General features: G+C 31.9%; 1 protein-coding gene across 1 annotated transcript in view; it reads left to right on the top strand.

The window, feature by feature from the left end:
• ENGase (cytosolic endo-beta-N-acetylglucosaminidase) overlaps nt 1–23,192 on the top strand; it is a 131,681-nt gene extending 108,489 nt beyond the window's left edge. The window contains exons 11-12 of the mRNA XM_085823494.1: nt 315–438; nt 22,791–23,192. Coding sequence (XP_085679620.1) covers nt 315–438; nt 22,791–23,102 — 436 coding nt within the window. The 3' untranslated portion in view covers nt 23,103–23,192. The remainder of the gene's footprint in view (nt 1–314; nt 439–22,790) is intronic.
• Nucleotides 23,193–24,850: the final 1,658 nt, after the last annotated feature.

The raw sequence follows: 24,850 nt of genomic DNA on the forward strand, positions 1-24,850 counted from the left end.
TAAAATTTCATTCTAAGATGCGACCATAAAATCGGCATTTTTTGTACATTAAGATTTGGGGGCTGGGCAGTATATTGTTTTCCTTCAAGGTTAAAATTAGTTTTCAGAATTAAGTTGGAATCTTTCTAAAATGCCAATTTAACAGTATAATATCAAAATAACTCATAATAATAATAATAATTCTGAATTGAAAATATTAATTAATAAATTATTAATTATAAAAATTGTAATAAATATAATTTATAATAATTCTACATTAAAAAAGAAATGGATATATTGTTAATTATATGATAGATCATATAATTATTTTTTAGGACCTACATCTTACATGTGGATTGCTTTGATCTTCATCTCATTAAAAATATTGCTGTTAGAGTGCACAATCGGGCCTTTACAAATATTGATGAGAATTTTTCACTGCTTCTTGGTCATCTGGAAGTAAGTTTTTTAAATTTAAAAAACAGCTTTACTTTATAAAATATTCAATGTGACGTAATAATCTAGATGCATTTATAAAGTAATTATCAGGGTTTGTATGGTCCTTAAAATACCTTAGTTTTTGTTTTTTTTTTTTTTCTAAATTGATTTTTGGCCCTTAAAAGTCCTTAATTTTGGTTAAACGGGGTAGAAGGTCCTTAATTTTAATCATCAGAAATTTCTGTCTGTGTTTACAACTGCCATTTTTAGTGTGAATTAGCATTTTGGAGGAATATTTTTGGCAATTCACTGACAAACATGGTTATCTTTTGAATGGGTTCATGGGTTATAAATTGTTCCTATCTCTACATATAATAAAACAAAGATTCTCTGTGTGTGTGTCTTTCGTTTGCGTTGCGCGTAAGCTAATAGACCCACGGCTACGAAATTTGGTACATATGTGTATCTAGACAAGAGCCAGTGCACCTCGAAGCGATTTTTTCGAAATTCGAATTAGAATTTTTTAAATTTTATGTTTTGTGACGAAATCGCATCATTTTGACATATAATGGGCTGTAGGAAAGCGAGATTTTACTCTACGCACTCCATTTTCACATCGTCATGAAATGTAGGCATTTAGCTATTTTACAAACTTAAAATAAATTTCGTGTTTGAATAAATCGATTAAATACAAATTTATTTAACAAAGTGAGCTTAACACCTTTTCAACGAGATTTTTTCTAAAAACGTTTATGTTTAAAAATGTACAGTTTATTTTTCTTTGATTTTTGGACACGTTAAACTTTCATCCTTGCGACTGCTTTTACAAAAAGAATTTTGGAAAAATGATAATATTTTGTATTTTAAAAATTTTTTTTAAATGAAGCTTCCAAGTACACTTCTCACATCTCGCATCTTTAAAAATGTGATTTTGGCAACAATTTTTCTTTCTTATTGTTGTTGATAGATTTTTGATGAAATCATATCATTTTGAATAATTTCATTCTTTTAGAAATATGGGTTTGGCAACAATTTTTTATCGTATTTCTTATGTCACTGTTTTTAAGAGATTGGTATATTTCATTGTCATTTTTATATATATATATAATACATTTTTATTGTTGTTTTTACTTCCTTGTACAAAGTAAAAAGGAAGTATTGTAATCACGAAAAGTTTCAGGCAGCATATTTCGACGAAAATATTCATTTTGACCGCTATCGAATGCAATTTAACAATGTTTTTGCATGATATCTCTACGTAAGGACAGAATAAAATACTCTTTTCCTTCAAAAAATTATAAAAATGCTTTAAAATTAAGCCTGAAGAGAATTTTTCGTGGCGTCTGTACGAACGTATCTCGCATAACTCAAAAACGAGTAGACTCAGAACGTTGAAATTTTGTATATAGGACTGCTATAACATGTAGATGTGCACCTCGTATTTTGGTTGCAATCGGCTGCACCAAACGTATATAAATATATTTATATATATATATCCACTCTGTTACCTGGCTCAGTGATCTCAGTTTCTTTACTCTTATATGTTTGTAAATTGTACATTTTTTGCTTTAAAAATTATAATATTATGTTGTTTTTATCTTCCGGTTAAGGTTTTTATGCCTTAAGTAAATCTGTATGCAATATTTTTAGAATTATCAACAATTTTAAAGTTGTCTAAGTGCCGTTAAGTCTTTTTTAATGGTGGCCATTGATGTTTACATTGAAACAGGAGACTAGTGGATTTGTTGCCAATCTAGAGAAACTTAGCTTCCCAACAACAAAGATAACGCATTCGTTTATTATTGCCAATTAAATCATGCTTAATTCTTTCTGGAATTTTTTCGAGGAAATAGGTGTTTAAGATTTACTTCATAATTTTTAATATAGATATATTGAGTTTTTATGTATTTTTGCCTTCTCGCGAAGTGAGAACTGAATTAATTAAATGAGAAATGTTCATTCGTTTGTGAAAAACTGTTTCTTTTTTGTTTTGTTTGCTTAATTTCTTTTATACATCATTCTAGCTTTATTATAGTATTTGAATAGAACATGTGGCAATGATTAGATAATTCTATTCTTTAAATGATATAAATTTTGTACATTATGAGTTATAATATGAACGAAATATATAAGTTAACTGTTATATAATTATTGGATTATATAACAGTTAACTTAGTTTCCGTTTAACTGTTCTATAATTATTAATACTGTTAAATGAATCTAGCGCCAGAGTATCGCTATGGTAAACAAATAGCAGAGTGAATTTTAAAGAATGCATTTATTCTATTATGGGTTATGTGCTGTCGTCGAAGTAGATTTAATTCAATCCAATAAGTTTAAATGAAATGCAAGAAAAATTGCGTATAATTTAATATTCCAATACAAGGAAGTCATGTGGTTACACATCAGATTTTTTATAAAGTTGTTCAGCAGAGTAAAATTGTGCGCGGAATTTTTTGTTTTTTGAGTTTCTTTCATGTTATTTTTTGCTTATTTCACTGTTTGTAAGATATAGAAAAGTTTTGCATGATTTTTTTTCCTTCAACGGAAAGTTGGTTAATTTTTTTTATTAGGATAATTAATATTTGTATTAAGGGATATAGCTTATTTCATTGTAATTTTTTCCTCTTGAAAATATAAGATAAAATAATTAATTATACTTTGCTTTTCAGAATTTTTTATTTTTTGTATTCTTTTATGTTATATTTATTGCTCCTTTCACTATTTTTACGATATTGAAAAGTTTTGAGTGATTTTTTTTAGGAAACAAAGTTCTTAACCTCCTTTATACCATTTGAGTTCTTAAGATTTTGCAAATGGAAGTTGGTTAATTTATTTATTAGGATAATTAATATTTGTATTAAGAGATATTGCTTATTTCATTGTAATTTTGTTATACATCATAACTTATTTTTATGAAGTTGTTCTGCAAAGTAAAATTCTACGCAATTTTTAAATTTAACACTTGGTGTTTCCTTCAGCCATTTTTCTGATACATTTAAAAGCCAGACGAAGGCTGGCAGTGAAGCTGCTAGTTTCTAATAAAATGGTGGGATACTTGAGTTTCTGAGCAAGACATGAAACATAAGAATTTTGAAATTATTTCATTTTTTCTAATAAAGAGCCCTTAAAGAACTTTTCGCTTTTGGGGATGTGAATTCTTTTATTAAATGGTTCTAAATTCGGCGATTTTGAGATCAGTGTCTATAAAATATTTTTTTAATTCCTATATCTGGGAATTTTTCGACAATTTTTTTTAAAACATTGTAACATTGATAAATTTCATTAAAATAATGGTGATATATTGAAATTATATTTAAAAAATAACATTAAAATAAAACATTTTTTGCTGTCATATTATATAGTTCCATTTTGGCCACTTATTGTACAATATTTTGAATCTGAAAAATAAGCAAGGTATAATGCTATAAAGTACATTTTATGAAACAGTTCTTAGCAAAAGCAAAATAGCTATGTAATTAATTAAAAATATCTTCTTTTTAATTTTTTTATGCTAAGAGTTTTTCCCATGATATTGTCTCAGAATTCTCAGAACATTAAAAATATTGTAATTCTTTCTATCAGTTTTCTCGATAAAATTAATTTTACACTTTTCCAGTCCGATTTTTTTTCCCCCAAAATATTTCTGGCTTTTTGCTATTAAAGAATTCATAGGAGTAGTTTTTCTTTAGGAATTTAGACACTGCAGCTTGGAAAGTTTAGGCGTATTTGAAGACAAGATTTATAGACACTAATTAGACAAGATTACACTAATTAACAAGATAGATGATTCCAGACAAAAGTGACAAAATGAAAAATGACTCCATGGTTTTAACATGTAATGGATATATTTTACAGAAAGCTTGCAATGAATTTCTTATTTTTTGGAGAACATCTGGAAGAACAATGAAAACATAATATTTGAATGTTTTACTTCCGATACTAAAATCTTTTTCTTAACATGTTTATCTTCCCCTTATTTTCCCTACTTTTTACTAGACACAGGCATGGAAAATAGCAGAAATGTTTCTAATCGTATGACATGGACAGGCATTATAGAAAGGAATTTTTTCATTAATAAAGAAATTGAAAACTGACAATTTAACAGATTCATCTAATATGTCTCAATGCATCATACATAGGGCTGGCGTTAGGCATTTTCTCACCTGATGCAATCTCTGTGGATCCTAAATTCTGCAGCCCAGTGCCTTTTTTAATTCTGCTTCCAGTGCCTGCTCTCTAAATTCTAAAAGTTTTGTCATTTCTAGATTTTGTTGCGTGGTGTGTCATTAAATTCTAAAAATTCTGCCACACCAGATCTGTAACCAGCCCTTACTATGCAGGGTGTTTCATAGATCATGGGACAAACTTGGAGGGGTGGTAGAGCATACTAAATCATGCAATTTTTTTTTTTTTTTTTTTTTGTATAGGAATGTAGGTTCTAAAGTGATGGGTTAAGGCAGGAATGCAAAAAAAACAACACGAGAGGAAAATGTTTTTATGTACAAAAATCAATGCAAAGTGCTTCTTAGCAGCAATACAGTATCCACAATAAATGTTCAAAAAGAGAACACTAACAGTAATAGGAACCAGGACTTAGAAGAGAAGGGCTAGCTCATAGAGCTTTTCCCCCTGAAGCAGAAAGTGAGAAGTGATGACGTAGCCATGATGACACTGAGCGCGCCAATATAATTCACAGCTTGGAAATTAGCGTTTTTGAACCAGCGTTTAAAATGAGCTGTGTGTGAAAGATAGCTATAATTTGGAAGAGGCAATGTTACTGCTTTATGCATTTTAGACTGAACCATTAAAAAATTTAATAATGCTTACTCAATTTTAAAATAATAGATAAAATGTGCTACTCTTTTAACATAAAGTTCCATGGTTTTTTTTTTTTTTTTTTTTTTTAATTTTTATTTGCAGGTTTTTTATTTAATGCACGTTTATTTCTAATCATTTCTTTATTTGCATGCTAACTGAGAGAATTTTTATACTGCTTCTAAGATAACTATAATAGCAGCTATTTAAATTTACTCAAAAAACAACTTTACATTGACATAGGTTTAAACATATATGACATATATGGCAACATTTCTGCTAACCTACATTTGATTTTTTGCCTAATTGTAAATTTTACATTGTTATAATTCTCTTCCGATTCAATATAATAGATATTTTTTAAATAATTTTGTAATTTATACTTATATCTATATTACAATTAAATAAATGTATATAAGATTGTTACCTTAATTTTGAAAAAATAGCTGTATTCAGAGTACCTAAAACAGTTATTTAAATTTTCAAAAGTGTGAGTAAAGGAAGCAGGTCTTTTTATGCTAATTACTTTGATGTTTTGTACTATTATATTTTATCTAGAATGCTAATCTAGCACAAAATCTAATCAATAATTAGTTACAAAGGATACAATAAGAATAACTTTAACAAGTACTTAACAAAATTAGTTTGTTAAATACTTGTTATTCTTGTTGGTATTATTTTGGTACTATTCATAATACCGAAGATATTATCGATTAACTCATAGAAGTCAGATGCTTTCTGATTTTCTGTGGGGTAGAGTATACCTTTTGCGGTACTTTTTGAAAAAAATGTTTTCTCTGGAGCGACTTTTTGTCTCTCGTTTCCTTTGACCATTAAATAATTTGGTTTTAGTTTGTGACACAATTTGATTTCTTCTCAATCTCTATTTAAAACCTCTTTAATAATATCAAAATTTAAAACAGTTACATCTTCTAAAACAAATCCTCTATATAAAACGCAGTTTCTCAGTAATTTGAGGCAGAGCGCGAAATGAGACCTCTGATTAAAACAAGCTGCACATTTTGAAAAGAACCAACTTAGTTCAGCTTAGAGTCATAGTGGAGTTTTCAATCTATATGCATTTTGTCGTAACTGAGAACGCATATTTTTTCTACAGAATACAAATATTCGCCTCTTTCCTTCTTTAGAGTAAGAACATTACTTTGAATTCTTGGACTACACTAAAATTTAGAAAACACTAAAAAAATAAAATAAACACCATTTCTTTAATTTGATAATACTATGTAAAGATATTCCAATTTTTTTCTTAATTTTTTTTCTTTCCAAAAATCATAGCTTTAAGATGACAGAACTCTTATGATGATGCAACGTGAAATATTTTCACTAGTCCACCTGATTTTTTTCTTCTTTTTCAGTAATGCATTAATCTACGTCTTTATAAAAATAGGCTTTAGACATTTTTCCAAATTCTCCTATTTGTGCTCCCCCCCCCCCAAATTTCGCTATTTGAGATTTTAATTTCTGATACCAATTTCTGTTTAGATGTCGTCCACCTTCTTTGTAGCTGAACAAACATTCTAAAATTTTTCTTTTTTCTATTTTTCAATACTTTAATACAATTTAATACGATTTTCTAAGGATATTATTTTGTTCTTCAAATTATCAATGCATTCTTGTTTATCCTTAAACATTCAAGATGATCTACGTTTTCATTTGCGAGTTTTATTTCAAAATCATTAAAATTTGATTTATTATTGTCATCATCAATTTCGATTTATTATTGTCATTATAATTTACTTTCGGCACAGCATTCCATTTCAACAGTTTCTTTTTGTGGCTATCCAAACAAGCGATTTTTCATATCATCTTCATAAACACTGCATAGAAAATGTTCGCTGCAGATTTTTCCGCTCTTCACATTAATAGAATCTTCTCTTTGACATTTGTGTATCCATTCTTTCTTCAAAAGCAAACTCTCATTTGGATCCTTTGGTCCCATGAAATAAAATATCTCATCCTTTCATACTTCTGTAAGTGCTACAGCACGTTACTGCAGCGCAAAAAGCCATATTACGTAAACGCTACTTTACAATATAGAATTTAAAATAAAAACTGACTAAAATTACATATATATAAATTATTTTAAATATATACATTATTAGAAAACAGATATATATATATTATTAAAATTAATTTGGGATATGTAACCTCTAGAAAATCGTCTCGCAGCTCAATGAAACTACTGTTTTAAACGCGGGAAATCAGGACAGGTGGCATCACAGTGACGTCAGATTATTGCCTGTTACGTCCCCCCATTAGGCTCGCGTCGGCGAGGAGTCGAACAAAGAAATGAGCTAGCCCTTCTATTTATCCCTGAATAGGAATACAGCTGTGATTGGCTTTCAATGCAGTGGTAGAGGGCAGTAGTGAGCTGGACAAACCACGATTTGATGCATCAGAGGATCATCGCAAAGCTGATGTCGAGCGTGATCGGTGAGTTTTTAAATTCACCCATCACACTCGACAGCAGAGGAAAAAGGAAAAGCTGACATGGGAAAGCACAAGGAAAAAGCTGACATGCATCTCATGTATGGTGCTGCTAATGGGAACAGCAGAGCAGCTCTACTGTTGTACCAGGAACGGTTTCCGCACACGATGTTCAAGAGGTTGCATCAGTCTCTGTGTGAAAACGGGTCATTTTTAAGCCACCTCCAACACTAGCAGTGGAAGAAGTGCACGACAACCTCGTATTGAAGAATCCATCTTGAACATTGCGCATGAATCACCTCGGGCAAGTACAAGAGCTATTGCACGTCCTCTGCAGTTGAGTTATTCCACTGTTTGGAGAGTATTGCATGAAAATGATTTGCACCCATACCATTTGCAGAGAGTCCAAGCCTTGCAAGATTCAGATTACCCTCTTCAAGTTCATTTCTGCCATTGGTTCTTGCAGCAGTGTGCGGCGCAGGCGGATTTCCCATTGGATGTGCTATTCATGGACGAGGCAACTTTCTCACAGGACGGCATCTTCAATAGCCACAACATGCACGTGTGGACAACTCATAACCCACACGGCACACGTCCACATGCATTCCAAACTCGCTTCTCCGTGAATGTGTGGGCGGGTATTGTTAATGACTACTTCGTAGGCCCATACCTCTTACCTGCACTTACAAATGGCTTATGTTATCATATTTTTCTGGTATTTCAGTGTCCTATGCTATCTTTTGTTCCCATAAATCTTGCAATAAAATCCTAGCTTGAATGGTGTATGGATTTAAAAACCCCAGTGGTTCAAAGAAACGTCCTACAAATCTCAAGATTTCTCTTTTAGTGGGTATGTTATCTATCCTTTTGGCATATACCCCAATACTTTAGAACAAGTCGAATTTTGTGAAAAATTTCTTCAGTCCATACTTTTTGTAAATTCGTTTCATTTGTTTTCCAGTTCCGCATGTTAAATCCACCTTTCAGTATGCGTTTAATATGTTCTGATTCTTCATCTGCTCCAGCGATTAAGTCGTCAACATACATATTTTCAGTTAGCATGGAAAATACGTTCGGATACTGTGACTTGTATTTGTCAGCGTGTACATTAAGAGTTGCTCTGAGGAGAAACGGACTAGATGTTGCTCCAAATATTACCCTTGTCAAACGAAGAGCTTTTATTTTGGTTCCATTTAATTCACCATCGTTCCTTAGAAACTTGACTGCGTTATTGTCTTCATCAGCAAGAGAAATCTACAAAAATGCTTTTCGATGTCAGCTGTAAACACAGTTCAATTTTGACGGAACTTAAGAAGCAATTCCAGTATGTCTGGACACATCTTGGAACCTGAATGTAAACAGTCATTTAATGACAAACAATTCTCCGCATGTGACAAAGCGTCAGAAACCACACAGAGTTTTGTAGTTTCCTTGTTTTTATAATGGCTTGATACGGCATAAAATTCGTTTTTGGTCCAATTTCAATGTTAGTCTCTTTGGCGATTTCTTCGTTTAAGTTCGTTAAGTTTATCAATTACTTCGCGATATCTGTCATAGAACTGTTGATTATTCTGAAATCTACGATTTAAACTCTTAAATCTAATTTTTGCAATCCCCAGATTATTTCCAAGCTCATTTGAATTATGATTCCAGAGATGGCGCACAATATAACGATTGTTTTCAAATTTCACAGATCTTTTTCACAGATCAGAAAACTAAATTATCTTCTAATTCGAGTTCTGTATCCGAATCATAATTTATCCCCATAGATTCTTCAGCAAACTAGACAGTGATTTGTTCTGTGTATCTTTATTATTATGAACCACAACCTTCATCGTATTCACATTAGTTGATGAAATTCCGTAAGCCCTTTCTGTTCCATTAATGGTCCAACCCAATTTTGTTTCAACTGCTGCTAAGGAATTAGTCTGTGAACCTTACCCGGGACTATTTTCCAATAAAAATCCGCTCCTATCAGCAAAGAAATTTTCGGCGTTTTATTCCCTTGTCCCCATTTATCGGAAAGTTGTATGCCCTGTTTTTTAATAAGATTATAAGATTAACTATTTCATTTCTAGGGGAATGAATATGTGATCCATTAAGGACAGGAATAATTAAAGCTTCCATTTTGGTTTCATATCGATACTTCGAATTACACAAAATAAGACTTTTTTTTTTTTTTTTTTTTAAACATTCTGCACTTCAGACATCGTGCAACTGAAAGAGAATATTTTTATTTTTTCTTCTCCAATCACCGGAAGTTTTAATTTCTTACAGATAGCCTCCCTAATAAATGTTCGCTGCGATCCTAAACCAAACAAGATGCGCACGCTTTGCTGGCGCCAATTGCCTGTGTTTATAATTTCAGCTCGTACTGTCAGAAGAAATGAATTATTTACTGTTGCGCAGTCGGAAACAGAAGAGACTACTGCCCCTTGGATGGGACTCTTGTCTGGCACATTCGTTTCGTCAGTATCAATGTATGATGTCGTCGATCGCAAATAGCAAAGTTAGTTTCGATTTGCAGTTCCTCGCTAAATGATACCTTTTGAGACACATGAAACAAATTCCACTTCACTTTAACGTTTCCTTTTTTTATGGCACACTCTTTTGACATGATTCTGAGGTATGATTTTCAGAACAGAATAAATAGCTGTTAGAAAGTTTAACACTGCCACTGAAGGAATTCTACCCTTATTACAATCCCGATTTCTTTCATTGTCTCGAAAACGTTCTTGAAACTGCCGCTTATTTTCAAAATGGGATTTCTTTTCAGGGACTTCAGAATCCGTTGGCTTAGTTAAAAATCCTGTATGTTCTCGATTTTCTATTTCTTTTCTTGGAAAATTTAGCAAATTTGTAATTTTTGTCTCGTTATCATCTTCCTATTTCCTATTAAATTCTAGTGCTAAATCATTCGGAATCACCTTTATTAATATCAGATACAATAAGTTACTGTATGAATCCGGTAAAATATTACACGATTCTAATCCTCTAATTTGTACTTCAATCATATAATTTTTTAACTGCTGTTACATCGCAAGACCTTTTAACCGAAGTCAGAGTTAATAAATTGTTCATATGGGTATCTATTATTAGTTCTTTGTGTCCGAAGCGACCTTTTAATATCTTCACAGCCTTCTCGTAATTCTCCGCTGTTAACGCCAACCCTTGTATTGCAGTTCCTGCATCGGAAGTAAGATTTGACTTTAAATAGTTAAATTTATTTACTGCGTGTAGACTTTCGTTTTCGTGTACAGCTGTCTCAAATCGTGCCCAAAACCCAGGCCAACTGCACACATCCTTTCCAGAAAACGTTTCCAGGGCCAATTTGGGGAGTTTAACTTTGTTCTGCTATTCAGTGACAGTTCCAGATAGAATTAGCGTTATGTGAATTAGTATCTATCTTTTTGCGTGTAATTTCCAAACAATAATTTTACTTTTATACTCTTCTCTAGACATTATTTCATCTTCTAAATTTGTTACATCAATTAAAGTTTCAATACCATTATCCGCTAAGATTAGTTCTTCTTCTTTACTAATTAACTGAGCAACCATTTCTTCAATTACATTTTTATCCCCCTCATTAGCAATTTTTGTTTCTATTATATTTATCAGCCTCGTAACTACTGCTCTTGTAGCAGATCGTTTCTTTTTTAATTTTTCTAAATACATGTTTTTGCTTTAAGCAAAATCTATTAAATTTCAGTTCAAATTCAACCCAATGGCCCCACATTATGGCGCCACAATGTTCTTATTTATTTTCTGTATCGATATTAATTACAATTCTAACTAATTAATCAAAGTAAAACAAAACTGGTTACCTTGTCCCAGTGGGTTCTGCCAGGGCCGCTGGTTGAAATGATCTCCTCTGTGCATCTCTATCTGCAAAATCTTGAAGGGAATAATCCATAAGTGATAAATACATTCTTTACACAAACATATTTAATGAAGACGCAAATGGGTTACAGAATATTTACATAATGAAACGTGTTTAAATGTGGCACAATGCAGTGTATGACTTCTCCATTCTGAGTTCTCATGTGATCTCTAAACGAGAGTTCATAGTTCGAGATGACGTCACTCAGCCATCAGATCTCAACAAGAGTTGAGTTGCAACATCCCTATCAATCACTAGTCATAGCGATAAACAATTGCCGTTTTCTATATCATCTGCATATTATTATTAGTATTGAGGTACATTGCTCACTTGCGCTAAGTGCTTTGCTTCGTAAACTTCCACATTTTCACACCGTTTTTAAAAAATTTACCATTCAGGATGAGTGAAAAAAATGGTACTGGAGAGTTTTATTTAGACAATTTATCAGATTGTCTCCTGACGGTTATTCAGGAAGTGATACTGGTGACAAAAGTGATGGCAGCAAGAATCTGCGGCCGGTCGGACGTGCGTATGCTGTTGAACCGCTAGCGGTCAGTAAAGTGTTAGAAAGACACATAAATATTTTGTTGAGTGTTGTTGCTACAAAACATAAATGCTTTGTAGGTTTTAATGTGTAATTATCCTAATATCATTTAAGAATCAATGTCATAAATTACATATATTTTAAATTGTGAAATTTTATTAGATTGGGATTTTAATAGGGCTTTTGTAGCAAATATTGTTAAAAAATAAATAAAATTTAATAATTGCCATGTAAATCCATAAGGACTAAGATTATCTAACTAGCTAATTTAATTAAATTATTTATAACTAACTGCTTACCCTTAAAAATTATCTCTGCATATTAAAAGGGAGTTATTACATTTCATTTATCCTTACCATGGTCACTAGATAAAACTCAAAAATGTAAAATTCATGTAAAACTTACTTTTTGTGTTTAGTTAGACTTAAAATAATACAGAACAACTAATCAATCTGGTGCTTTGGCTTATTGGAACCTTAAAGTGTATTACCTGGGTTACAACCCCTGGAACTTTATACGAAGCTACAACACTAACTGTGTCAGACAAAGCCCAACTAACTTTCAAAACTTGCCAACTGTACCTAGATCAGGCCTTTCAGGTTTATTCTGATCAGTAGGCCTCTCTCTAGGCAAGCATCAGTGGTGACAACAGCCAGTCTTTTGTTGTGAATTATTCATTTTTAGTTCTCATTTTAACTTATGCTGCTTGGCATAAAATCTGCCCCTACTATTTGAACCTCTAGACCAGTGGTTCTCAAACCTTTTGACTAACGTGTTCCATCTAAACAAAATTTGAAAATCTTTAGTACCACCACTACAAAGTACTACTACCACCACCACTCTTGAACAAATCTCAGATCGCATAGATTTATGAGTGTTGGAGAAAAAACTCAATCAGGATGTTGGGGTTTTAATTTTTGAATTTAATAGTTAAAAATACTTTGCTTCTTTGGCTACCACCTATTTCTTTTTTTTTTTTTTTTTTTTCCTTGTGTACCATCGCTTGAGAACCCCTGCTCTAGACTGAGCAAGTGTGTCACAAAATGAGACACACACACACACACACACACACACAAAATATATATATATATATATATATATCACCATAAAGCCAACAGTTAGTAAAATGTAAATAAAATGTCACTTATTTTTCAAATATGCCCAACTATTTATTATCAGTGTAAAATACTAGTATTTAACGCTACTTGATAAATTTCATAAAATTTATTTTATTCTCAAACGTATTGATAATTATGTTTAATAGTAATGCTTCCTGCTTATGGATCTATTTCATTTTTAGGATGATATTACAAAAGTGGAGTTCACGCATAGATAATATCTTGCGTGTATCTATCTTGAATTTATTCAGTTCCTATTTGCTGATAGGTCCATAAATTTTTTTATTAATGGTCCTTAAAAGTACTTAATTTCCATGTGAATGTACGAACCCTGATTATGTATATTTGGTTAGCATACCTAATTTTGCAGATTTAAGCAATCTGAAATTATTCTGTTGCTTATTTATCAAGATCTATTTATCAATATCCTCTGATCAAATGAACTATTAATTCTTAAATGAGAATTATTCAATGTTTAATGATTTCTTTCTCTATAATGTAGCTTTTAACTGCCTAGTATTATTTTAAAGTATATATCTTTAAATTAAATATTATGTTGATAAATTATTCTTTTTATTTAATTATTCTGGCTTTAGATCAGTATAACAAATTCTTGTAATGACTTTCATAATTATTAACTAAATTCTTTTTCTTATAATGACTAGTATGTTTTACCTAGTATTAGGTATAATTTAAGCAAATTTAATTTTACAAACTTTAACTCAGATATACTGAGCTAATTTTCATTTATTAAAACTCACTTTAATTTATAGTCTTTGTTAAAGTTTTATTTCAGTTTCTAACCTTAACCCTTAAGTACAGATGTCCATTTTCTGCTACGTAAACACATAGAAGGAATCTCTCAGACTGCGCTCTATTGTATGCATTTAAAAAATATAAAATTTTAAAATAATGTGATATTGCTATTATATAAGCATTAATACACTTTGCTTGTTATATTGAGGTAATTAATTGTTTTTAAAACTCTAAAATTAATGCATTAAAAATTAATTTTTAAATCACATATGAAAAAGTATGGAATACTTAATCAAATAAATAAAATAAACACTACTTACTTGCAAATGCGTACAAAATAAGTTATTTAATAAATTTTTCCATCTACAGAATCTGGATTATATAAAATAATACAAAAGAGTATAATATATAAAGAATATTAAAAAACTACAGCACATTATTTTAAGCATTCTCAACAAAATTTTTGCAAATTCTCTTGGCACATTCATTGCATATTGGATTCTTGAAGCTGAAACATAGATATGTAGTTTTTCTTCTCAGTCTAGGAGAGGGGGACAAAAAAACATGTTCTTTGCTTTTTAGGGGTATCAGTTACATCTGGGCTAGAATAGATTCCACTGGAAACTCCTAGCACCCTCTAAATGCAAATTTTTATTTCTTGGTTCACAGTTGGCTAGCCTCCGTTCCATATGTGGTTTCACTAATTCTAATAACTGCATCAAAAATTCGTTTCCCCCCAATTTGACTCTTTCTTAACAATTGATATATTACATGTGCAAATTCCACTGACATCAAGTAACCTTGGCCATTTGCCATCGGCTTGTTCTTTGGCTTGTAGAATGTTTAGAAGATTTTTCATCCAATGCATCTACACCGCCTTTAGTCACATTATAAAATGTTATTATTACTAGTTTCTCAGTTTCAAAGTCTTCTGATTTCGAATGACACATTGAAGAAATGAGAATAACAGTTTTTAATTTTTGAATTATATAAGAAGTGAGAGTCTTTCTATCTGTGAATGCATAAAGGGAAGCTCCTTCACACTTCATTTTATTTGGCAAGACATATGCTTGTACAGAAATTGTACTGTCTCAAGTCCATCACAAGTTTAGCTTTGACTTGGCCATTAGTAGTCTCTTTAATTCCTAATTCTAAGGCACTATGAACTATAAACTGTTAAAAAATTGCAAACATGAATATGAAGAAAATCCCTCATGGTATGTTTAATGCTAGCAGAGATGATGTATGATTGCTTACCTTTCGGCCACAAATGTGTTTCAATATATTGTATTTCCCTCCTATTTTCTGTTCATAGTACTGACATATATCAAACCTCTATAGTTAAGTTCTTGTACAAGTTCGACACTTAAGTAGTAATAAAGCCATCTTCTCGTCATGGGGGAAAAACATGACGTAAACGCAGAGGTGAGGTCCATATCACAGCGACTCAATTTTAAAAATTATTTAAAAAAAACTAATGGATAAAGTTTAATAAAAATTTAGGAAAAGTTATATTTTATGTCAACTTGAAAGTACTGAAAAGGAGAGGAATAACTCTATAACTTATAAGCAATATCACAATTCTAAAGTATTGGTGTCGTCATATAGACCTCATCTCTGTGTTTAAGGGTTAAAAAATAGAAATTAAACGCAATTTTATTGATATACAGTCAAAAGTCGTTAATTCAGACACCCATAATCCGGAATGATCTATAAACCGGACCTCAAAGCTACAAACTTTCTGCACATGTGTAAGACCTTTACGGCTGCGAATATGCATGTGCGCATGCGCATAATACGTTTACACAAGCGCGTTTAATGTATAACGGACGGTATAAGCTAAGCTAAAATTATCTAATTCAGTTAATGTTGCAGATTGCGTTGTTCCTTAATCTTCGAATTGGATCCGGCTTATTATTTTTTGCAGACTGTTAGAGCAATTTTATAAAAGTAAGCTTGAACTTTCGATTATGTCAAATAGAATTTTCGATATATATTTACTAATATGTAAAGGATCTACAAAGCGAAAGTATGTTTCGAAGTCCATTAAACAAAAAGTGGAATTGCTGCAAAAAATGGATGAAGGCATATCCTTTGTTACTCTAACCATTCCGAAATCTGTTTATCAATTTCACGCTCCTATGCAGCGTGTGGGGGGGGGGACGCCGCGGCGCGCAATTAATTGAAAGTTGATCTGTCAGCACTATCCTTATCTTCAAGGCAGGTGTTTTTATTTTATTTGGTTTATAATTCCTTTTTCCGGACAATTCTTACTTCCGGACAAGGCAAAAATGCATAAAAACTCAAAACAGCTTTGTTAAAAATTACAAAGTAAATCATAAACACTTATTCATAAACATCATTAACACTTATTTCCTCTAATAAGTTCCAGAATGGATTAAGCATGATTTAATTCATAATAATGAAAGAAGGTTATCTTTGTTGTTGTGAAGCTTAGTTTCTCTAGATTGGCAACAAATCCACTATTCTCCTAAGTTTCAAATGAAAACAAATATGGCTGCTATGGTAAATATAATTATCCTTAGCGGGCAGCACTTAAACAACTTTTAAAATGTTGATAATTCTACAAATATTACATGCATATTTACTAAACGCATAAAAACCGTAACCCGAAGATAAGAACAATTAATTCAATAATTTTTAAAGGAAAACATGCACAATTTACAAACATACAAGAATAAAAAAACTGAGATCACTGAGCTGAGTAACAGAATGGATAATATAAGCAATTTTTTAAGTATATTTTTATGTAAAATAAAGAAAAAACCATTATTAAGTGCTAATTATAACATATATAAGAGCTCAAGTAATGATCGAAAATGATGCGAAGAATTACAATGCTATAAAAGTGAAACTTTTTGTTTCTGATTTTTTTTATAAAATTAGGCTCAGCGATGCTAAACCTCTGTCCTGTATGGTGACTGCCTTCGATTCCCCACTTGTCCCGCATGAGCGTCTTAAACAAAGGTGCGCCATCACGAAAGGGTTAAATAGCCGCTCAGCACGGCTTGCTATCATTGCATATCATTTCATTCTTGCTATCATTGTCACCACCTTCGCGTGGTTTCTGACATCCTCATTTTTCCACCACCCCCCCTCGCTGCAGGTGCACAAGTGATGCCCTCTGGTGGCTGTGGAACTTGCAGGTCCCACAGCTCAGTGATCCTGATTCTGTTTTCGGCCTCATAAACACGGATTAGCAACACTGGTATATCAAGACAGCACCTGAAAATAAATTTAAAAAAAAAAAAAAAAAAATGCAAGTGCAGAGAGCTGCAAAGTCCTAAGCAGGGACCTAACAGTTCTGGGCTTCATGTGATCAGCTGCTGTAGTGGGACAACCAGGACCTTCATGTTGTCTTACTGTTTCCATCTGGTACCGGTCTATGCCTTTTTTTACTGTTACACGATACGGACTGAAGAACTTTGGCCTTAACTTTAGACCACCTCCATACTGCATTCTTTATATGGCAACTAGATCGTTCACTTGTATACCTCTGCCTCTTTTCTCTTCTTGTTATATGTTTTTCTGTTCTCTTCCTGAATTTTTAGGATGTTTTTCCTTGCTTCCTCTCTCATATCTTCTCGATCTTTCATCATAATATTTGTTTCTTCTTCGAGAATTTTCATAATCTTTAAGCCCTCTTGATTTCTCATTTTAACACCAGTGAGGAGCTCAAATGGAGAGCTCTTTATGCTTCTGCTCTTAGTGCTGTTCAAGATCCATTGTACATCTCTAACATATTTGTACCACTTGGTAGGATCATCTATGGATAATTTGGATAGGACTGGAATCAGAGTCAGATGAATTCTTTCCACTTGTCCATTTCCTCTAGGAATGCCTGTAGTTAGACGTAAGTATGTGCTGCATCTTCTCTTGACTACAATAGTCTTCAAAGTCTTTAGAGGTAAAAGCTGTACCTTTATCGCTTATTATTCTCAAAGGAATACCGAAAGTTGATTGCTGCAGTTTCAGCTTCTGCAGTGCATCTTGAGCTGATGTAGACTTTACTGGATAGAGCCACACGAACTTTGTAAATGTGTCAGCCATGGTCAAGATATGATTGTAGTTCTTATTGTAGTAATTGTCCTATAATTCCTATAAAATTAATATGAAATGTGTTCAAAGGGATACTATCTTTTGATATGGAATTCAGCATCCCTTTACACTTACCTCGTTTTTTTGTCACACAAAATACACTCTACACAATTTGAGATAACTTGTTCAATTCATCTTCTAAGGTTAGGAATATAAAAGTCCATTTTCAGCAGATCTTCCTTTTTAGACACTGCGAAGTGTCCCTTGTTGTAGATACTATGTATGATTTCTAACTCCAATGCTTCGGGTACCACAAGTAGCTCGTGACCACTGTTAAACTTGTATAATACACATTCTTCACTAGGAAATCTTTCTTTAGTCCTTGCTCGACTAAGGATGTTAGCAACTAAAGATGCTCATCAATTTTTTGCGTGACTGCAATTTTGGCTGTAACTTCTCTCTGAAAAAATAGGTAACCATCATGACAGTATTTCTGCTCAACGATTTTACGTGCTTCATTTGCTGCCCAGATCTGTGAACAATTTCATAGTCGAATTCTTCTAGAAGTAACGCCCATCTTGCCACTTTAAATCTTGCCACTTTAATTCAATTTGGGATAATAATTAACTGCAATATATACGAACCCGAGATAACTTGGGATAATCAGGCAAGCGGTTAATAACAGCCAAAAATTACAAAAACTTGCATTGCTTTTGCTTCCTAATATTTTGTAGGATAACCTTAACACATGTTCATTTCATTTAATCTTTTGAGCATTGACTCCACAAGTATTTTTTTTTTTTTTTTTTCCCTGGACTTATTTTATGTCACTCTTCTTGAATCACTGTTTTCAGTTGCTGTCACAGATATACTCTGTTTTCGAATTTTCGATTCTAGTTCCTGCCAAATATGTTGTATAAGATTAAGATCTGGCAATTGGGGTGGTGCCTTAATTACTTCTGGACACTTATATAACAGGCAGAGTCTGACACTGTGCACAGTATGCTTTGGGTCATTGTCGTGGTAGAATTTAAAACTATTTTGTATTTTAAGTTTTTGTGCTGACGATGCCAAATTTTGCTTCAAGATGTCAAGGTTATTTTATACTGATGTAGTAACTGTATATTACAAATTCTATATCACCAAGAGCAGAATGTGCCATAGATCCCAATACCGTAACTCCTCCCCCTCCATGTTTAACACTTGGTACTAAGTTTTCTTTTCGAAACTCCTCTGTTGGTTTTCTGTACACCGACACTCGTCCATCTGAGCCAAAGATGTTAAATTTACTTTCATTGGCAAACAACACTTACTCTTCTTACAGTTTCTGAATTTACATATATTCCGTATAATTCAGGAAGTTACACACACAAATTTAGGAGTTTTTCCAAATTTATTCAGTACAAAGAGATAGCTAAGAAAATATGTACTCATAGGGAAAATATTCATTTTTAGTTTACTGCAAAGCTTTTTTCCTATTACTTAAAAAAGTAAAAATATTGTTGTGCCTGATCATTTTTGTGAGACACTGTATAACTTGGGAAATTTTGAATAAAAAATTGTTTTTGCAGATATGAGTAGAATTATATCTGTTTTAAGATCATGAAAAAAAATCTTATAGGTCATAATTCAAATTTTTTAAAAAAATTATTTTAAAATGCAAATTTAAAAATAAATTGCATATTTTAATAGGGTTGAATCTAAATTTTGAATTTTGAAAGAAGGAATCAAGTAAGTTTGATTAAAAAAAAGAGAGATTAATAAATACAGTGAAAATCGTCTAACACGAAGCTGAGGGGACTGAAATATTTTTTCATGTTAAAGGATATTTAAAAAAAAACATATATTCAACAAAATAGAGTTTATTAGAGTATATTTTATTTACATAGATATGTATATATGCATTTATTTAGTAAAAATCAATAAAACAAAAACATCCACAAGAATTTAATGAAATTTAATACAAAAATTTTAAGTTTTTTGAAAAACAAAACATTTATTGAGTTTTTGGAAAATAATCTGATATTTTTCTTTGCATTGTCTTTTTTAGCATCAAATTATTCAGTGTCGTCCATTTTGTTATTCATTTCACCATTCGAATCTCCGAACACACTTTCATTTTCACTAATTCCTATGTTTCGTATGATAACTTCAATAATCTCTGCATAACTCTTTTTGTAGCAAGTCTTGATATTTTCATCGATTCCCAAATATTCGAAGAAAGCCTCAGCATGCATTTCTTCATCGTCACCCTTGTCATCTGGCATATCTTAAGAGTTTCAGAAATTTTCTTTGGATGGAAGCCAGCTTTATTAAAACAATTTTAAATCGTTTGCAAAGTTACTTCACCCCACTCATTTAAAATAACATGAATGGCATCTAAGAGAGAAATCGACTTGGCAATTTCATTAGAAGAGCCAACTGCATCAGTCATATCAGTTTCATTAATAATATTTTGAACCACTTATTTTCTGTAATGACTCTTGAATGTCTTTATAGCATCCTGATCTAATGGCTGAAGAATGAAGTTGTAGTAGAAGGATGGAAAACTAAATTATGTTCTTCATTTAGAGGTCTTTTGGATGGGCAGCACAGTTATCTAACAAGAATGCCACTTTTCAATGTTGAAGTTCTTTATCCCACTTCGTAAGAAAACCACTAAAAATATTGCTTATCATCCAAGCATTTTTATTGTTGTAATAAGTCACAGGCAAATGCTTGATACTCTTCAGACAATAAGGGTTTTTTTTCTTGGATGGATGACTAATGGTGTCTTTTTAACTGTCTCAGTGATATTACACGTTACTAACACAATAACATGTTTAATTTTTTACAGCCAGCTGATGACTCACGTTTAAACATTAAAGTGTGAGGTAGGACTCAATAATAAAGACCAGTCTCATCAATATTAAAAATTTGATGCAGTTTGTATTCTTGCAAAAGTCCAGCTAAATTCTTTTCTATCCAATTATCGGCTTCATTAGAGTTTGCATCTTTTTTCTCTTTATGTAATTTTCTAAAAATAATATTGTTTCTTTCTTTCTATCTTGTGAGCCATCCAACAGTAGGGGACAAGCTCCTCTCCAAGCATTTTAGCGAACTCTATTGCCTTTTGATACTGGATTTCTTACAACATGATGGCATTCTTGTTCCTGGCACTTTGAAGCCACTCCGAGAGGGCAGTTTCTGCATTGGTAGCTTTCCATTTCGCTTCTTCTTATGTGAGACAGTTGCACTTGCCATCAGTTCATCCAAAATTGCCTCTCTTCTTTTCAACAATATACATGCAGATTGTGAAATTGCAAGTTCTACAGAAACTTCACGTTTTCTGAATTTTGGTAAAGCATTATATTGCTTCAACAATTCTTTATGTTTCTCAAAATGTCCTTGCATTTGGACATTTTGAGGCATGACCAAACAATAAGCACGATGGGGTTGGGTGAACTGTGTGGGCAAGAAAGACAATTTTTTATTCAGATTTTCCCATGTGTTGCCCCCTTTTTCCCAACTGGTCTGAACCAGTTCTGGCAAACCTCTCGTGACCTACCCCCATGATTTTTCCAGATAAGAAAATTCTACCATTTGCAGCTCCACATGTAAAAGTGAATCAGCCTTAAATAAGATCACTGACATTAACACACAGACTTGGGGGTTTTCACAATTCCAGATGAGAAAATTCTAGCATTTTCTCTTCCAAATGTGGAAGTGAATCGATTTTGAACAAAATCACTAAACTTGAAACACAATCTTTTGTTTTTGACAATTTTAAAAGCAGTTTGATTTTATTAAGCAGTTATTTTATAATGTTATTGTATTCATTTGAATTCATTCCTTAGGTTTTGATTTTAACCCTTTCATGATGAGTGTATCATATATGCATCAGCAGCTAATCCTCTTACGAGACAGCATGCCACTTAGTGCAATTCACCTTGGAGACAGTGTGTTGCATTAGTGCAATGCAGCATGCGATGCACCAGTGCATCACCCGGCTGCTAGTGACATTTGGGACTGATGAATATATGACACACCCTTCTGCAGAGGGTTTTTAGTTCAGCAACACGCTGTCGTGAAGGGGTTAATGAACGGTTGATTTTAGGTAGCAACCACTGTACTTGCTCTAGCTTCAGTTTTCAATTATGGTAGTTTTTCCTGTCTGAAAGTGTAGTGTTTCCATGTGGTTTTTTGACTGCATACCTAGTTAAAATTGTATGTTCTTCTTTCGGTGACGTACATGTGTTTATCATTTAGTTTTTGCCCTCTATTGTGTACTGACAATGAATTATAGCACTGATATTGAATTTCTGATGTTGATTTGAATAGCATTGATACTGAATTTCTGTTATTAGAGCTAAACTACTTGTTGATTGTGTCTAGTTCTTTGGGTATTTCATATATCGTTTAAAGCTTGAGGCCTACTTTTGTAATTTTACAGGAATTAGCAACTTTTTAATTTGTATTTTAACTTATTCAAATTGTGAAAAAAATTTTAACTAGTTTTTATTATTATTATTTTACATTCTTTGTTCTTATGCTGGAAATATAATTTTACAGGCCTTAAACCAAGTTGATACCAAGATTTTTAAGAGCTGAATAATTTATATATTGTCATTGATAAAATGCTGTATTATTTTTTAGTAAAGTTTTTCTTCATTATCAAAAGGAAAAGGCTTAATCTCTCTCTTTATTCTGATAATAAATAATACTGTTGCATTTTTAAATATTGTAGAATTAATGATATTTTTCCCCTTAGATTGTGCCAGTTCAGAGGAAATTTCGATTTGTATGTAAAGATTTGTCGTATACTTTTGAAAATAACATCACAACATGGCTTGTTCTTGTTCAGTGGACTGAGGATCCTTCTATTCACTGTTCTGATGTATTTATTCATACAAGGAATAATGAAAAGTTATATCTTGGTACAACTTCTCAGTTTTTCTATGAATTCAAGTATTCTGTTGAGGAGTCGCCAGAAGAAGAATTAGAAGTTCTGTTATATCCTCAAAGCTATGGACATAAACATTTTGATCCATTTTTATTGAAAATACCATTAAAGAAAAATTAAATCTCTGGAGTATTACATAAATACAATGGCAAAAATTGATGAATCGAGAATTTTTTTAAAGAAAAAATAAATTGAATTTTATATTTTTCAGCTAACAGTAAATTTGATAATTTTTATTGAAGTATTTAATAGCATAACTGTTTAATATTCAAAGAATAATATGCTGTTTGCATTTACTTCCATTCATGATGCATATATAACATGTATATTTAACTATAAATATATAAGTATTTTGAGAAGGGGGCTATTTGAAATGTCTTTGGTGCTACTATCTGTTAATATGAATTGGAGGCACTAGATTTTCGTCATCAAGTTATAAATTTATATGAAGATTTAATTTATATTTAATTTTCTTTTACATCAATATATGGAACTTTACTAAATTTATCTATGCAGTAGTATTACTTGTTAATTTTATTTTCATTGCATTTTAAAGTACTTTGATAAATGAAAGCTTTCCTCAGTGGTGCAACTAGGGGGAAGGAGCAAGGGAAAACATCTGTTCCTAGGTGCAGTATCCAAAGGTGCCAAATTGATGTTACACAATTTTAGAATAAAATGTTTTCCATTCTTGGCAAACAGGAAGGGACAGGAAATCTTCACTTGTCTCCAGGCACTATTATAAATAGTTGAATAACCTGAATCATGCATTGTGAAGAAAGTTTAAGTCAATTTGGAGTTCTTTTTAAATAGCGGCACTATACAGCTTTAAAACTTTCCAGAAACTCATAATTTTTAACATTTCAAGGTTGTCAGCTGTGCAATAGTTAGATATGAAAAGGAGTTAAGTTCTGAACCATGATTCCTTGGCTTACATGCGAGCTTAACGGAAGCAAAAATTCAGCTTCTTAACAGAAACAAAAATCAGGGATTACTTTTATATTTTATGTGTATACTTAGAAATGAAAATAAATAAGGAAATGTTTAATAGTACCGTATATGGTTAACTCAAACAGAATATTTTTACAAGAAGCCTCAGCCTGCCCAGTCCTGTGAGTTTTAAGAAGTTTATCACAATTCATTATTCTATTGAGAAAATTCCAAATGCTCAGAAAATGCCTTTCTGGAAACTATTGAGCTTCTGAAATTCCAAATTATACCTTACATTCAGACTGTCTTCGTATATCTGAAGATTGTGATTGCTAATGAATTTAAAACAAGTAGCTATCCAAGCAAAATTGAATAAAAACCATTAATTGTTCTTAATAGCAGTAAAATACAGGATTTTCCTCCCTTTTCAAAGGAAATGAGGATAGCTCAACAAATAACATCTAAAATACTTCCAAATTAAACTCTTTTTTTCAAGCTTTTTTATTTCTCGAGCGTCATTAAATTATGGGACATCATCTGTGATGGTTTACAGTGGAAAAAAGGAAAGAAAAAGGCAAACTGTTAGGTAAAATAATTGTTATAACTGATTCTGTTGAGATTTTATCTGAATATGTCTAATCAGTACTCAAGGACCAACATGAATAGTATGAGCACGTCTTGAAATGTAAGATCTTGTATACTGCAGTGCTTAAATTGCGCTGGAGCCCGGCTCCAGTACTTCTCAATTTTTAAGATAAATTACAATTTTAGCCGAAGCCCTAAATGAGATGAGCTTCGGTACTTCTTTTTATAAAACTGAACCACAATTTAAAGGGATTTTAACGTTTTAGTTTAACAATAAGCAGAACTTGCAGTACTCTATTTCCCTAGGAGAACATGAGACATTCAATTAAAGTCCCCTCATTCACATGAGGAAT

This window comes from Stegodyphus dumicola, chromosome 9 (assembly GCF_044657685.1).
Source record: "Stegodyphus dumicola isolate Sdum_Otavi_A_Nest chromosome 9, ASM4465768v1".
NCBI classification, from domain to species: domain Eukaryota; kingdom Metazoa; phylum Arthropoda; class Arachnida; order Araneae; family Eresidae; genus Stegodyphus; species Stegodyphus dumicola.